The sequence below is a fragment of the Salmo trutta genome, chromosome 29, assembly GCF_901001165.1.
Source record: "Salmo trutta chromosome 29, fSalTru1.1, whole genome shotgun sequence".
Classification (NCBI taxonomy): Eukaryota; Metazoa; Chordata; class Actinopteri; order Salmoniformes; family Salmonidae; genus Salmo; species Salmo trutta.
In genome coordinates this window covers 34,714,076-34,731,877 of record NC_042985.1, presented here as the reverse complement: position 1 = coordinate 34,731,877, position 17,802 = coordinate 34,714,076, and the positions used below count along the sequence as shown (strand labels likewise).

General features: G+C 46.7%; 1 protein-coding gene across 1 annotated transcript in view; it reads left to right on the top strand.

Annotated features, from left to right (window-relative positions):
• Window positions 1–17,802, top strand: part of LOC115167465 (neural-cadherin) — a 205,951-nt gene that overhangs the window by 121,365 nt on the left and 66,784 nt on the right. The window contains exons 11-20 of the mRNA XM_029721890.1: window positions 330–502; window positions 1,098–1,265; window positions 2,626–2,875; window positions 3,942–4,069; window positions 6,084–6,270; window positions 7,849–7,992; window positions 9,698–9,981; window positions 10,929–12,543; window positions 13,183–13,276; window positions 14,353–14,537. Of these exons, the coding sequence (XP_029577750.1) occupies window positions 330–502; window positions 1,098–1,265; window positions 2,626–2,875; window positions 3,942–4,069; window positions 6,084–6,270; window positions 7,849–7,992; window positions 9,698–9,981; window positions 10,929–12,543; window positions 13,183–13,276; window positions 14,353–14,537 (3,228 nt within the window). The remainder of the gene's footprint in view (window positions 1–329; window positions 503–1,097; window positions 1,266–2,625; window positions 2,876–3,941; window positions 4,070–6,083; window positions 6,271–7,848; window positions 7,993–9,697; window positions 9,982–10,928; window positions 12,544–13,182; window positions 13,277–14,352; window positions 14,538–17,802) is intronic.

Here is a 17,802-nt window from a genome sequence, read left to right as displayed (position 1 = left end):
CACACACACACGCACACACACACACCCACCGACACACCCGCACGCACGCACGCACGAATACACACACACACACCCGCACGCACGCACACACACACACACACACACACACACACACACACACACACACACACGCACACACACACGCACGCACATAATCTAGTCCTACTACTGATCCAGTAGTATTTGCAGATCATGTCATGTCTACCTTGTTATTGGTTTGTTGACAACATCACATCTGTGTTGTTCTCGCCAAGACATAGTTTAATCAGCAGAGCTAATGCTCATCATTTTTTCAACCAATTGAATATGACGTGCTGTCTTCACCGCAGACTTCCTTCGGGAGGACACAATGATTGGCACTAGTTTCCTGCGTGTGGCGGCCCACGACGATGACTACAGCACCAATGCCGCCGTCACCTACTCCATGTCTAAAGAACACCCAGAGTACCTGAGGGTAAACCCCCTAACCGGATGGGTCTACGTCAACCAGCCCATCTCACAGGTCAGGAACACGACCCTAACCCCTAACACAACCACATAACCCATCTCAGCTGTACGTTAAGTCGTCCATCTCCAGGTTTCATTGGTTGAGGTGAGGACTCGTTACGGAGAATAATTCCAGCTTCAGCGAGAGTATCGAGGAAGTTTAATAGTTCTTTGAAATAGTCTTTATAAAGCCAGCACATATCTAACAAGCTAATGTTTGAGAGCTTTTTAAGACGTTTTCTTCTTTCTTCTTCGCTGGGTAGTCTGTAAATGTGTTAACATGAGGAGGTGTTATTATGAGTCCTCCTTGGGAAGCTGTTGCTATGACTACAGAGTTCCTCTGTCAGCAGAACGCTGTTGGGTAGCATTCTGTCAGTCATCAGTGATGAGACAGGGTCATTTACGTTCACCCGTGGGCCAAATACAACCAGCATGTGTCCCTGCCCCTGTAACACTCCCTGACCTCTCGCTGTAATCTGATCTACACGATCACAGAGAGGGCTTATGTTTCATTACTTCTCTAGCTGTCCTGCCTCTTCACCCCAGTCTAAACCGCTATTATTTCAGTCAGCATGTGTCATGTAACAGCTATGTTGTTGCTATGACTACAGAGGACCTACATCACCCGGGAGATAGTTGCCACGGACGGGGGGAACCGGAGCAGTTCGGTGGAGCTGTCCGTCACCATCACCAACGTGAAGAACCAGCCTCCGCAGTGGGACAGGGACAGCTATGACGTGGTCATCCCAGAGAATACCGTCAGGGACACGCCCATTGTGGTAAGGATGGGACCGGGACAAACAGGCTACGTCCCAAATGGTATTCTGTTCCCTATGTGGTGCACTACAGGGCTCTGGTCAAAAGTAATGCACCAAATAGGGAATAGGGTGCCATTTGGGATGCAGGGGTACTGTGTGGGTGGGATGTGGGGAGAAGTAGATGAAGTGGTGTTTTATCATACACATAGGGTTATATGCCCTGGGGGAGGTAGAGGGACATAGAGGTTATCTTAGGGCAGAGTTGAACATAAATCACGATGGAATTAGGATGAGTATGGCAAATTAGGATGAGTATGGCAGATGTAACCTGAAACAGGTATTCTGAGGTACATGGGGTTAGAGAAAGGTGAGTTAAGGGGAGGTCAGGACATGATGACACACAGTAGGATAGGTACATATTACAGAATTGGGGCTGGTAACTTGAGAGAGGTATTTTGAGCTGTGAACCAGTATTTTTCCCAGGGCTTCAAAGCAAATAAAAGCATCATGGAGTAGACTTGTTTGATCTAACATTAAAGCTGTTTCTTTACGGCTCTTACTATACTGTACCGTACAAACACCACAACGCTGAATGACACTAGCTGCATTTACCATGTCTCTGCAGTAATGCACAGTAATGCACAGTAATGCACAGTAATGCACAGTAATGCACAGTAATGCGTATTATGACGTACTGTATGGACACCAAGCTATTATAGTCTACGGCAAAGACGAGAGTAGATAATTCCCTCAGGGCTCAACCTCCATCCCTACTCTCCCATCCTCCCTCTCTCCGGGCACTTGCTGTGTCCTGGGATAGCCCTACATCCTCATGGCAACTTACTCCAGGCAACACCCCCCTCCCTCTGTTCCCCCTCTCCCTACCCATGTCCAGACTCATCCTCCATCGCCTCTATTTTAAACCAACCGCTTCATTACTTCTACGAGCCAGGCTCTGGCAATCACGAGCCCTGGATTATTCATAGGCATTTGCTTTTATTTTTTTAACTAAAGCATTGAAAATGAATTTGCTGAATTTCCTCTGTATCATTTATAAGCTATTAAGGCTATTAAAAATGCAGATTAATATTTCACTTAGAGTGATCGAGAGAGAGAGAGAGAGAGAGAGAGAGAGAGAGAGAGAGAGAGAGAGAGAGAGAGAGAGAGAAGGTTTCCTTTGAAGTTCTAAGTGATAAGCAAGATAAATATTGAAGATTTAATGGGCCACAGTCGGTTGTAGTTGATCTGTAGAGCTGCTTGTTTTGCAGGCGTCCTCGCCTAAAGCCTAAAGCTGAGTAGAGGGTACAGGCAGTCACAGAGGTGTGAATTGACCGCTAGTGTCCTCAGTTTCCCCTGTCTCGGTCTCCTCTCTGTACCCCAGACTATCAAGGCCACCTCTCCACTGGGGGACCCTAGAGTGACCTATAACCTGGAGGATGGGATGGTGCCGGAGACCAACATGCCTGTACGCTTCTATCTGACCCCTAACCGTGAGGACGGCTCTGCCTCCATCCTGGTGGCTGAGCCGCTGGACTACGAGACCACCAGGAACTTCATACTGAGGGTCCGGGCTCAGAATGTGGCAGCAGTCCCCCTGGCAGCCTTCACTACGGTCTATCTTAATATCACAGGTAAGACAGAGCAGTGCAACCTGCTCATATAACAACCCATAATACTTAACTATCCTTTTTACTTCCATCCCAGCAGTCTTGACTCAACAATGGCTGTATACAACCATTTCTCTCTCTCTCTCACGCTCTGTCGCTCTTTCTCTCTCTCATCCAGACTCTCTCTCTCCTCCAGACTAACCCCAGAAAGCATGATGTGCTGGGCTTCAATCTCTTTATTAAAATCGAGTTGATTTCCAGCCTACCGGTCCAATCCGAGCTTAATTTCCCATTACCACGGCAGTTATTACTGCAGTTCAGTCCACCCCTGACCCTCTGTCGCAAAATAGCTCTCATTCCCACCGTAGCCCAGCTCGAGACCCCCTCCCGTTACCCTCCCACTTCCCTCTAACCAGACTCCATCTCCCCCCTCTATCATTCATGAGAGTTAGTCTTAAACCAGAGAGACATAATTAATCTGGCTAGACTCTCCTCACTCCTTCACCTCTCCTTCTCCTCTCCCTTATCTGTCTCAATAAGTGAGCCTTCAGTCTTCTCCAGAGGATGGAGCGAGTACTACGGAGGCAGGGAGGACTGGAAAGGAAGAAGGGGGACGGGGAGGAAAGGGCTGTAATGGATTTAAGGCCCATGTTTAATTCATAGATTAAGACATTTGCTGAATAAAGTAAAACACTGAAGTGCATGGTAACTCTGAATGCATAGCCGTATAGTTCTCTATAGTATCTAAGAAAGAGGTAATTGAGTTAAATAGACAAACGACTCTAACAAGCTGTTTTGTATTATTTGTCTGTGGAAATGGTTGAATGGTGGAAAACAGAGAGAGAGCTCTCGACTGTCACAAAGAGGTCTTTGAAATTGTTCAATACACCTCCAGGAGTTTCCAAGGTCTCATTAATCTCTGTCAACACATGTTTAGCCACAAAGACTATGGGACGCAGAATGGAGTCTGCTGCCACTCTGTTTTTACAGCCTGCTGTGTGAAAGACACTCTGCTCCTTATAAAACCCTTTTCACTGAGAAAATGCTGAGCCAAATGATGACAGATAATGCTGGTGTTTTTCTTTGCTAGACGTGAACGACAATGTTCCCTTCTTCACCTCGTCCATCTACGAGGCGTCGGTCACAGAGGGGGCGGCGGTGGGGACGTTTGTCACGCAGGTGTCATCCAACGACCTGGACCTGGGACTCAACGGAAAGGTGACGGAACGCTTTGGAATAATGGAAATACAAACGACAATCCTGTATCGGCACTCTGAGACATTTTGTGAATGCAGGTCCTGGTTGTTAGCAATTTCTCTGAAAAGCTGGAGTATTTGTAGTACTCCAGGCCTAGTGTTGTCGACCACAGTTTTAACTTTAAATCCATGTGAACAACCCACCACTACTGTATGTAACTGGATAAGAGTTGAAACCACTCAACTGTAAACCCACAGTAGCAATTCCCCTTTTAATTTCACCCTGGAGTCTTATATACCGAAGGTAGAAAATGAAAAAACCCATCTTTAGTCTATAGTTCTGTAGTATAGTGTTCCTTTACAAGGGTCTGCTTCCTGTAGCCTGGCCATGAAATCTGTACTGCGATTCGGCCTCCTGAGCCAAGAGCAACACAGCGTATAAAACGCACAATGCAGCACGTCACACATACTGAACCTCCCCCCTTTTCCCCGCAGTTAAATGACCTAGTGGCCTCATGGGTGAAACGTTATTCATATTTTTCATAATTTCATAATTAATAAACGTTATATTTCTTTCACCGACGGAAATCCGCTGTTTCTACGTCCAACGGCTTTGTTATATTTCAGTCGTCTGTGATATGTCACATTGGGATGCAAACTCAAAGTTGAATCCATTTCAACTCTATATGTGGCATGGTACAGGCGTCTCCAGAGCCATGTACACTATGTGAGATGTATACTTCTTTTTCATAGTAGATTTGTTTAAGACTACCAATAAACATTCTGTGTGACCCTGATTTAGCCCACTGCAGTAAAAGATTATTAAGGACGCAAGTGTTGAGGAGACACACACGTGCGCGCGCACGCTCGCACACGCGCAAACCAGAAGGGTACGCTTGGGCGCACACGTTCTCACACGCATGCATACACACGCACTCACACTCACGGCATTGTCTGCGTTTCCTGCTGCTTTTATGTGTATCTCTTTCTTGATCTCTGTCTTGCTCTCAATAGACACACAATCATGTATACACGCACACACACACACGCACGCACACACACACGCACACGCACACACACACACACACAAACAGTATGGGTAGTCTGCTCATAATTGAATTCCCAGTACGAGGACACCATGGCTATTGGCACAGGGGTACATAAAATGTACTTGGTTCTTTGCAGGCAGTGTCCTTGGCTGCTGAATTGCTTGCTCTCGCCGAGGCAGGCTGAATCATAGATGCCATGCAGGCCTACATTTAGATAATGAGTATCATTGGTGGGCATGAATATGAAACATTCACAGCTGTTTAAATTTTGGATTTTTTTTTTTTTTTTTACAAATAACTTGACCCCGACAACCTTTTTATTACAGCATTACATTTAATTCAGCCTTTAATTTTTGCTCTTCCCCTGTATTCATTTTCGGACCCACGCCGTCCTCTCTCTCAATGAATTTAGCTGAATAACTTCCTGCGGCTGTTGAATGCCATTCATAGCTCGTCGACAAAGCTTTTATTCAGTTTGAATCTTAACATTAAGTTCATTCTTTGTTGGTGAATAGACTTCAGGCTCCTGCTTTAAACCGAATTATAACGACGTGGCTTTGTTTTAACGATATACAACAAAAATTGTCAGAGAGTCACATGTGGTTGGGGTCACATCCAGCCCAATAGAGAGATAAATGAATCATATGCATGGGGTGTTAGACTATTATTAGAGACTCCGCTGTTTGACTAAAACTATTATTCCTCTCTCCCCCTGTCTCACTCACCTATCTTTGGTAATCCTTACTCTGCATCTCTGTCTTCCTTGTCTCTCTCTCTCGTCCATCCATTCTTACTCATCCCTCGTGTATCTCCGACATCCTTTCCTCTCTTTCCACTCTTACTCCATTCATATCCTTCACCTTCTCCATGCCACTCTCTTTAACCTCATCCTTCATTCTCTTCTACCCTGGCCTCCTGCTCTCCCTTCACTTCTTCCTCCTCCCCTCTCTCTCTCTCTCTCTCTCTCTCTCTGTCTGTCTGTCTCAGATCTCCTTCTCCCTGCTGAACGACCGCAGTGGGGACTACCAGTACTTCCGGATTGATCCTGAGCTGGGCTCCATCTACACAGAGGCCGTGTTTGACCGTGAGACCAAAGGCTCCTACCTGCTGGAGGTCAAGTCGGTGGACGGCTGGGAGTCAGCCCGACCCGGGAAACATGGACAGCCCAACTCAGGTGAGACCAGCTCAGATCATCTCGTCAGCTCCACAGGGCTGGAGGATGGTGGAGGACGAGAGAGAGAACAGCAGTGCATGCGGTATGCACACAGTAGCACGCCTTATCAAATTGTGACGACATAGGAACACAACGTATGCATTGTCTGAGTACATTTCAATACATTTGAAAATGCCCCCCCCCCCCCCGTTTGCCCGACCGGCCTTGGTACAACAGTAGGAGGGCTGGGGTTTGGATGGCAGTCTCAAGACGTCATTTAAGTTTGAGCTGCGGCTTGTCTCTCTGGTGGGGAGGGATCCTCTCTCTACACCAGATGGGCTCATCCATCCCCAGAGGGGACTCTCACCCGCTGATGAACAACCAGACAGGGTCTTATGGAGAATGTATTTTTCATTCATATTATCATAGATGATTCAAAGATGCTCTCAGTCGGCTTCGCCCTATATGACATTTCTGACAGCGTAAACACCACTTAAATATTAAAAAGGCCAGGGAGTAAAAAAAGATGATCCGTGTGATTTTGCAGTGCTATAAATATTAGATGAGGATGATATAAAGAGAAGTGGAGAGCAGGGGCTTCAGAGTGATGGAGACTCCTTCCAGAACACTGCTCTGTTGCTTAGCATGTAGAATGTGTCTCTATAGGGCCCTCAACCCTCCATCCCTCACTATCCCTCCTCTCTCCCTCCCAGCAACAGGCACCTACATCCTGTCTTATACAACATACTGACATGGTGGTGGGAATCATGGAGGGGAAAAACACATTTGCACATGCAAGCACACAGACACACACACACGTTCTCAATTTCTAATCTCTCTCTCCCTCTCACTCGACTAAAGAGTATACTGAATGGAATTGGAGGAGCCCAGGAGTAGGGCGAAGGTGTAATCGATGACAGCAGTATTGAAGAAGGGTTGTAAACACCACCTTGATGCAATAGCAGTGTTGACGGGGAAAGAGCAATCTGTCACGGTATTGACACTGCGTACTTTCCACGCTTCTCTCTGTGTGTGTCTGGAACACAGAAGAGGAGGAGACACACCGATTTGACGATGGCTGTGTCTGCCCAACAGATATGTCCTCCTTCTCCTCTCCTCTGACAGACTCAGAAAGGTGTAAAAGGTTGGAGGTTGTGGCTTGTTTCGCTGCTAGGCTGCATTATCTCTGTGTTAAACTGCAAGCTATCTTTGCAACCAGCTTACATAATTGATCTTATCTTGAAGAGTGTATTGCAAATTATGTTCCCTTTCATACTCATATCAAAGGGAGCATATTATATTGGCATGGGGAAAGGGAGCATATTATACTGGCCACCCCCCCTCCTTCCCTCAAGGGGCTCTTTTCACATCTGCCTACGGATTGCTTCAGAAAGAAAAGAGTCAGACGGAGAGAGAGAGGGAGAGCAAGATGGAGAGATGTGAGAAATAATAGAGGGTGAAGATAGGAGGATGGAGGGAGAAGTAGAGGGATAAAGAAGAGAGAGGGAAAGAGGGGGGGAGGATATGTTCAGTTTGACAGAATAAGGGCGGGCCTGGCGTTTAATCTCTCACTCCGTGCTCTCTCTCTCCTTCCTACAGACACGGCGTACGTGAGGGTTTTCATCAGCGATGTGAACGACAACAAGCCTGTCTTTGCTCAGACGGTGTATGAAGTCGACGTGGATGAGGATGCAGACGTGGGCTTTGCCATCCTAACTGTCAGCGCTAATGACGAGGATGAAGGTACGTGGTGGAGAGGGAGAAAATAAGCCACTTCCCTGTCATTCTCACTCTCCCTGGGCTCAGTGAACGTGTGAGAGGTTACGAGGGCTCTCCATCTCTGCTCAGGTCATGACCCTGAAGAAAACACAGTACGGTTGAGATGCCCTGTTTTTATAAAGTATGTTTCACATCGATTTCATGTTATGAATTGTTGCTGTGTCATATTACTTGTCAAGGTGTATACAGTGTATACAGAATATAAATCAGAATGTACATTTTTCATACAAACTGCGTAAGTCTCCGTATGGCTTCCCCATAGCTCAGAAAGGACATCCTTAACATCCCAATAGGCTCATCAAATCACAGGCCAGGGACTGCACACATGCAGCACACACAGCAACTCTACTCTCTCTCTCTCTTTCCTGCAGCGAGCGCTATAATGACTCTCATCCTACAGGCACCATCCGTACCCCTCTCCCATCCATCTCATCCTATACTAACACACTGCCTGTTATTCACCTGACTCGCCCTCATTCAGCCGGCTCTAGCTCACACGACCCGCTACAACAAATCCATTGTGAAGCATATCATCTCCTTTGGTGCTGCGGCAGCTAGCTATTGCGGTGAGGGCTCTTTATCAGTCCGCTACGGGAATAGGAAAGGAGGGGAGAAGGGGGGGGGGGCATAGCTCCATATTATCAGACATTTATCATGTCAGAGCGGGTAGGCCTGTGGAGCGGCAACCACCTCTCTGTGATGAATGGGCTCGGGCTGCGCCACCAGCTCCATCTCTGCAATCTCAACACACAGCGCCCCGCGTGAGGGGACAGTCTCCGGGCCACTTTGGGTAATAAAGCACACACGCGGGGCCAGCTATGCTGATGTCCCGACACCCCCCGAGCAGATTATCACCACCCAGGAAGCTAGGGAACTAGGAACACAGAGAAAGAGAGAGAACAGAGTGGGAGAGATAGAGAGACAGTGAGGTCTTTCTCCTTTACTGTGCCGATAAGAGTTCACGGAAGTGGAAGCAGATTGTTTCTTTTTGTTCTCCTCCTGTCAGCATAACAACTTATAGCCAGGGAAAGTGGGAAGTTTTTTTTTTTTTACACGTACAAGTGGGAATAGGATTTCTCTTGTGTTTGTTTATTCATTTTGTTTGTTTGCACTGCGTTGCTCGCTCTGTGCAGGCATGGTCTCCACTGGGATTTGAACTCAGCACTTTGAAGGGGGAGAGGAAGCTCAAATGAAAACATATCTATTCACAAGTCATTCTAATGTTTCATTAGCACTGCCAACACAACAAAATACTCAGGATTAGGGATTAGTCCTCTGCTCTGTTCTGGCGTCCTTACTTTCATGTTGCAAATAAGCTATGAATCTTTTGTGTCTTTGGAGATTCCTCCATTCTCCCTCTCCTGAGTTGTAATTTATTGAATCTGTTTGAGATTCCAAAGAGTCTCCTCTCAATAATTGGATTCCGTATAGAACTTGCTGATCAGCTAATAGACCTTAGTACAATTGCTTTGTGAAGCAAAAAAACAAAACAAAAAATCCTAAAATGTTAAGCAGACCTAATACCTGGATTCAGTCAGATTTCATTTGAAAAACGAAAGTTTGATTCCTGAAAATGTTACCTATATATGTTAAATGACGTGTATGTGATGCTCATGGTGTCCCACTCTGCTTACTACATATATCTCGGTCACCACATTGTTCTGTTTAGGCGCCAATGCGAAGCTCCGCTACCAGATCACGTCTGGCAACACTGGCGGTGTTTTTGACGTGGAACCCGAGGTGGGCACCATCTTCATCGCTCAGCCTCTGGACTACGAGCAGAACAAGGGCTACAAGCTGCTGGTGCTGGCGTCGGACGGGAAGTGGGAGGACTATGCGGATGTGATGGTCAACGTGGTCAACAAGAACGACGAGGCGCCGGTGTTCACGGTCAACGAGTACTATGGTTCTGTGACTGAAGAGCTGGATGGATCGCCTGTGTTCGTGCTTCAGGTACGTTTGAAACGCTCATTGAGTCATGCGGTAACTTTATTTGTCACATTATTATGACTGCAGATACAAATGATCTCTTAAGTCATCACACGTGTATTAGTAGAAAATGAGGGAGAATAGTATGATTGACAGTATCAATCTCGTGAGAGTATTTTGTCATCAACTCAACCGTGTTATAGAGCGCTATCTATCTGTCAATGTGAAAGACTGAGGTTTTAATGTGTATTTTACATTTTTTCTCAGTAATCATTTTAGTGCTTTTCCATCAGTATCTGAAGAGCTTGAAATTATAACGTTCGATCTGCATTTTTGTCAAAACCGAGTTACAGGCGTAGCCTTGTTTTGTAAAATATTCTGTACCTACTGCATACCCCAATTCAAGAAAACAAGATAACAATTATTCCAAGCAAATTTTCTCAGAATAATAGAACCTTAGAATTCCAAGGTCACACAGTTCTGTCATTCAGAATGGGAGTCATTGTGCGCCAGGAGGTTACAGACACTCTATTACCCAAGCCTTTATGACTGAATTGCATGAGATGACATCATGCTGTTTTTCATTCCAACATCCCTGTTTTATAAGATTCTTCGGATGGGACGTCTGGTAGTAGCTTTTTTCCCCTCACCGCTCCATAGCAGCTCATTGGTTTCATTTCACCTACAGTACCTGACGCTCTGCAATTCTCATGGTAGATTTAAACATGTTGCTCTGCCTGGGGATTCATTGGGGCTGAGGTCAGGAGAGTGAAAGTTGTGCATGTAGCCGATAAACTAGAGTTGATCACTGTGCAGAGCAGGTAGGTGTGAAGTTAACACTTCAACCAACCTGATGGATGACACCAAGTCAGGAAGCTTCAATAATTAAACAGTGCTGAACTCCTTTAAAAAAAAGTTGGCGTGCTGCAGATTAAAAAGCTTCACCGAGCACATTCCCTTTGATGTTGTAGGTAACTGCTACTGACCCAGATAAGGATGCTGACCAGGAGGCCCTGCGGTACTCCCTCCATGGCCAGGGAGCCGAGAGCGAGTTCATTATTGATGAGGTGACAGGGAAGATTTACGCTCAGAGGACTCTGAACCGGGAGGAGCGGGCCGTGTGGAGGTTTGTGGTCCTTGCCACAGATGAGGGCGGCGAGGGTCTGACCGGATTCACTGACATCATCATCAACGTGTGGGACATCAACGACAACGCACCCATCTTCACCTGTGCCCCCGATTGTCATGGCAACGTGCCGGAGAACTCTGTCCCCGGAACCTCTGTCATGGAGATGACGGCCACCGACCTGGACGACTCGGCCGTGGGCCAGAATGCCGTGCTCTCCTACAGGATTGTGGGTGATACGGGTACAGGTGGCAGTGGCTCTGACATGTTCAGCATTAACCCGTCCACGGGCACCATCTCGGTGGCAATGAGTGGCCTGGACCGGGAACAGGCAGAGGCCTACCTGCTGGTGGTGGAGGCCAGGGACGGGGGTGGCATGACGGGCACGGGTACCGCCACCATCAGGGTGACAGACGTGAACGACCACGCACCCAGGTTCACAGAGAGGTCCTGCCTGGCCAGGGTTCCTGAGAGCAGTGAGCCCAGCGCGGTGGTGCTGGAGATGTCTGCTGAGGACTGGGACACAGGAGAGAACGCCCAGCTCACCTTCAGTGTGGTGGCAGGAGACCCAGAGCAGAAGTTCTCCATGGTGAGCCACCGGCAGGAGCAGCGTGGCACCCTGAGACTGAAGAAGAGGCTGGACTACGAGAGGCCCAGTGAGCAGCGCTTCAACCTCACCCTGAAGGTCGAAGACCTGGACTTCTCAAGCTTCATCCACTGTGTCATAGAGGTAGAGGACTGTAACGACCACGCACCCATCTTCATCGCGCTCTCCCAGCCGCCGGCGCCCCTGCCCGAGGACGTGCCCGTGGGCAGCAGTGTGGCCAGGCTGACGGCCAGCGACTCTGACTCAGGCCAAAACAAGGAGATCACCTACAGAATCCTCCAGGAGTCAGACATTCTGGGCCAGTTCTCTGTAGACCAGTCTGGTCTAGTCACTGTGACCAGCGCTCTGGACAGAGAGACAGCAGCGCAGCACCACCTGGTCATCCTGGCTACTGACCACGGCTCTCCACCCTTGACGGGCAGCACCGTCATTCAGCTGACACTGCTGGACGTCAACGACAACGGGCCGGAGTTTGAGGCAGCGTACGCCCCAGTGGTGTGGGAGAACGTCTCTGGTCCCCAGCTGGTCAGACTCAACCAGACCTCCACGCTGCTGCGGGCCATAGACCGAGACTCAGCGGAGAACGGATCTCCATTCTACTTCAGCCTTCCCTTAGAGCTACACCACAGCAACGACTTCCACCTGCAGGATAACGGAAACGGCACGGCCACCATCACAGCCCTGAGGGCCTTCGACCGGGAGAGGCAGAAAGAGTTCCACCTGCAGATCGTCATGAGTGACAGCGGCCATCCGCCCAAGACGGTCACCAACACTCTGACCATCACCATAGGAGACGAGAATGACCATGCTCACCAGGCGGGAGAGAAGGAGATTTTTGTCAACAGTCACAGAGGTGAGATCACTGCCGTCATCAATACACTATAATGCATGTATTCATGAATAGCACAGCAATGAGAGAACAAATTCACAAAGCAATATATGGACGAGGAGCAAATCGTCTGACCCTCAGTCTGACCTTTTCCAAGGCTTGAAGGTTTTGCTTCTCTCTTGTTGTTCTGGAGCCTTTTGTAGGAGCGAGCAATTAGGTATAGCTGATTCTCTTTTCTCCTCTTCGGGGTTGACTATCTATTCCAAGTGTATTTCTCTCCTTTCACAAAATGAGTCAATACATCATGTTCCTCTTGTTGAAGTGCAATGGAAAGTTACTGGTCGTATGTGTTGACTAGTTTCTTTCAGACACATTTTTCTTGTTGCCTTGCGGTGATTATGATGGCCTTTCTCTCTACATGCATTCAGATGCAGCCTGCTGTTTTCAGAATACTTTAAGGTCCATGTGAACAGTGCTCTTTTTGACGATACCCCTTCATGACACACACACGCACACGCACACACACGCACGCACGCACGCACGCACGCACGCACACACACACACACACACACACACACACACACACACACACACACACACACACACACACACACACACACACACACACACACCCTTGAGAAAATCAATGTTCTTTGCCGACAGGGAGGATGCCGACCACTGTCCTGGGGAAGGTCTACGCCCCGGATCCTGATGATTGGGACAACAAGACCTATGCCTTTGAGGGACATGTGCCCAAGTAAGACATCTCTAGCTCTCTTCCTCTGTATTTCTCTCTTTCCCTCCCTCCCTCCGTCCCCCTCTCTCAACGCCCCATAAAACCTTGAGAGTGATGTTTCCCGACAGCCTCTCTGTCATCGATGTCGTGGACCTGCACCTGCGACGAAGGTGTGAGACGAGCAGAGCAGAGCAACCCTTTAGTGACAGGGTGTTTTTGAGACGGTTGCCTTGAGATCTCTGTGAAGGCTCAGCAGCTACAGTGGTGTTCAGAACATATCATACCATGTGACACCTTGACGGCCTCACATCCAGAAGCATGATGACGACCACTGCCACCTGCACTGCACTCACATACATGAACTCAGATTGACTGTAGCTTTCCTCCCAGAGAATCGGTTCTTTCAACACACATAGCTACAGTATGTTGTTGAATCGATACAGAGTTAATATTTAATCTAGCATCTCTCATCTTCACTCGAGTAGAGAAACTTCTGCATTACTCAATAGGGAAATGGTTGGAGTCCAGTTTACTAATTTTGACGCTTCATATAAAACACGGTTGGATTTGAAGATGATAAACCTGCTCATCTCAATGTCTCCTTTGCTATTTGATGTGCCTGGGATCTTACTTTGATTCCCAGTGTAATTAAACTTGAATGAGCTCAATTACAAAAGAAGTATGAAGTTGTGGACCACAAGGAGTTGCATCCTCTTATCTTTTTCTCTTTTCTCTTTTACAATCTCCCCTTCCCTTCCCCTTCTTTCCTCTATCATCTCCTCCCTTCCTCCCTCCTCCCTCCCTCTCTATTCTCTCCTCCCCCATAATTTCCTCTTTTCTCTTGTTGTATCCTCTCTCTTTCTGCTGTCTTTTATCTATTCCTTCTTTAATTCTGCTGTTTTGAATCTTTGTGTCTTAATCTCCTCTCTCTGGTTCCCAAAGTCTCTCAGTCATGTCTTCTCTTTTATGTCAGCCCAGTACTCATTCACAGTGGTGTATCACCAAATCTATCTACAGATCCACCACAGGCTGCTCATTTTACATGCGATATATGAAGAATTGATGTTGCTGATGTGTTTTTTTTTATGCCTCCTCAGTTACTTCCTCCTGAACAAGCGGACGGGATTCCTGATCATTAAGGAGAACGCTCCCCCGGGCAGCTACGAGTTTCAGGTGCGCGTGTCAGACGGAGTGTGGCCAGACGCTGTCTCCGGAGTAATGGTGTATGTGAGGGAGCTGCGTGACGAGGCCATCTACAACTCTGGATCCCTCCGCCTGGCAGGTACAGTACAGTACACATGTCCTCTGAACCTTGACCTATGACCTGGGACCGAATTGTTTTATATTGTTTCATGTTGTCACATGACAATTATTTCTTATGTTTATAAGAATATATATTTTCAAGATACAATGTATGGGTTAGTAACAGCGGAAATGGGTAACTCTTGAAAATATGTAATTCTGAAATTGTAATTAGACAATGTTTTGCTTCCTCAGCACTTTCATGTCGGGTGTCAAGTATAGTCTGATACACCGCTTATGTGTGTGAAAATGAAATGTACTTTGGAAGACATGGTCTACGGCTGAGGGGATTTGATGATTTCTGAGCTATTTAAATGAAAAGAGAGAGGGAGGAATAGCGGAGGAAGTCACGGCTCATATAAGCTGATAAAAGGGATTTGCTTCAAATTCCAAAAACAGCAGCAGGCAAATGTATTCACACCAACCAGGAGCCTTTACATTACAGCTGGTGGTTATATACTGTGTAACATTATTTATTTAAAGGAAACTGGGTAAACAGGATGTTTTATAATATACTACTGTAAGCGATGAAAATGGAACCAAAATCTCCCGTAATGATTGTTTGTTTGCTCTCTTCTTCAGCCCATTTAATCTACGGTAGAGCCGTCTGGTTTCGTAAAACTTCATAGCTGGGTATTTCGAGTGCGTCCTCTAAACGACAACAATATCCACTGCATTTGGAGAGCTGTAGAGTGTGTATTGATTGGAATGGCTCATGCCATAAAAGGTCTGTTGAAGTTGAAAAATATGTCAACAACTGCGGCAGTGCTGAGAACTGAGCCAGAGTCAGATGCTCAACCTAGAGGTCAATTTCACTAACCCTATCAGTCCTGAGACCCCAGCAAAACTCGGTCCTTCATTTATCTGACTTATCTGCATGTGATATTATGTGTTTATATTTATCCTCCCAGTTAAGTGTTTAACCGTTTTCTTTTTAGGGAAACCAGGGATACACGTAGAACAATTTGACATAAACAGTTGCATTCATGAGTTTATTGACAGCATTTTTTTTATAATAATAAAACCAATCAGGTCCGCCGAATCAAAAAAACAGATCAAAATGAATTTAGATAAATACTGTAAGTACAGAAATTGTTTCCTCAGTGGGAAATGAATATTCAACTAGTCAGTTTCAACTGGGTGGAGTTTGGAGTTTGTGACAGCAGCTATGTGAGCTTATTACAGTATTATAGCCACTATGTCCTGGGATGCCCTAGATTAAGCCCTTACCTTCTAACAGCTCTTGTGTAGCTTGTGAGCGTCATAGAGCAATGTGTGTGTTCGTGGGAGTCACCGAATTTCATAGTTCGCTTTTAGTAGTTTGTAGATTAAACCATTCAGACTCTACAGACGTTTCTTTGAAAAGACCCGGCCCCGGGCCTCTTCGGGATCTACCCTTGTCTCACAAACACCGATCTAGCTCAGCCGCCATGAATCCCAAAGACTTGGTTGGTATCTACGGACGTAGAAGAAATAGGGGAGTCCAATGGTACATACCCCGAAGTTTGTAGCTGAAACACACAATGTTTAAACGGGGTTAGAAGTCCAAAACTTGCGGTGTTAAAACTTTCGGTTAAATATACATTTGTAGACACAACCCAGAAAATGTTAAATGTCAACACCAAGACTACCCCCAATCCAAATGCATTTGTAAACAGCAATTACCTGAAGAGAATTGGGATTGTGGAAGCCATTTTCAGGTTGTTTCACAAATAAAGCACTCTGTAAACATTCTCATGGATTCCAAGTCTGAGCTATTATGAAAAATTCTACTTATAGTATTACTGATACAGCCTCGATGGCATTTTAAATTCCATTTTAAGAACAAATGTGGAAGGCAATAAGGACATGTACTGTTAAATCTTCTTCTGTGAGATTAAGGCTCTTTGTGGAAAACTCGCAGGAGAAATTGATTGAAAGTTGAAATGTGTGATAAATAGTGAATCCTTTAGACGCCCACACCAGTTCACATAAGCATATAAACTCAGCAAAAAAAGAAATGTCCCTTTTTCAGGACCCTGTCTTTCAAAGATAATTTGTAAAAATCCAAATAACTTCACAGATCTTCATTGTAAAGGGTTTAAACACTGTTTCCCATGCTTGTTCAATGAACCATAAACAATTAATGAACATGCAGCTGTGGAATGGTCGTTAAGACACTAACAGCTTACAGACGGTAGGCAATTAAGGTCACAGTTACGAAAACGTAGGACACTAAAGAGGCCTTTCTACGGACTCTGAAAAACACCAAAAGAAGATGCCCAGGGTCTCTACTCATCTGCGTGAACATGCCTTAGGCTACAGGGAGACAGGACGGACAAGTGCTTGTCCTCGCAGTGGCAGACCACGTGTAACAACACCTGCACAGGATCGGTACATCCGAACATCACACCTGCGGGACAGGTACAGGATGGCAACAACAACTGCCCGAGTTACACCAGGAACGCACAATCCTTCCATCAGTGCTCAGACTGTCCGCAATAGGCTGAGGGAGGCTGGACTGAGGGCTTGTAGGCCTGTTGTAAGGCAGGTGCTCACCAGGCATCACCAGCAACAACGTCGCCTATGGGAGCAAACCCACTGTCGCTGGAGCAGACAGGACTGGCAAAAAGTGCTCTTCACTGACGAGTCATGGTTTTGTCTCACCAGGGGGGATGGTCGGATTTGCGTTTATCGTTGAAGGAATGAGTATTACACCGAGGCCTGTACTCTGGAGCGGGATCGATTTGGAGGTGGAGGGACTGTCATGGTCTGGGGTGGTGTGTCACAGCATCATCGGACTGAGCTTTTTGTCATTGCAGGAAATCTCAACACTGTACGTTACAGAGAAGACATCCTCCTCCCTCATGTGGTACCCTTCCTGCAGGCTCATCCTGACATGACGCTCCAGCATGACAATGCCACCAGCCATACTGCTCGTTCTGTGCTTTATTTCCTGCAAGACAGGAATGTCAGTGTTCTGCCATGGCCAGTGAAGAACCCGGATCTCAATCCCATTGAGCACGTCTGGGACCTGTTGGATCGGAGGGTGAGGGCTAGGGCCATTCCCCCCAGAAATGTCTGGGAACTTGCAGGTGCCTTGGTGGAAGAGTGGGGTGAAATCTCACAGCAAGAACTGGCAAATCTGGTGCAGTCCATGAGGAGGAGATGCATTGCAGTACTTAATGCAGCTGGTGGCTACACCAGATACTGACTGTTACTTTTCATTTGAGCCCCCCTTTGATCAGGGACATATTATTCCATTT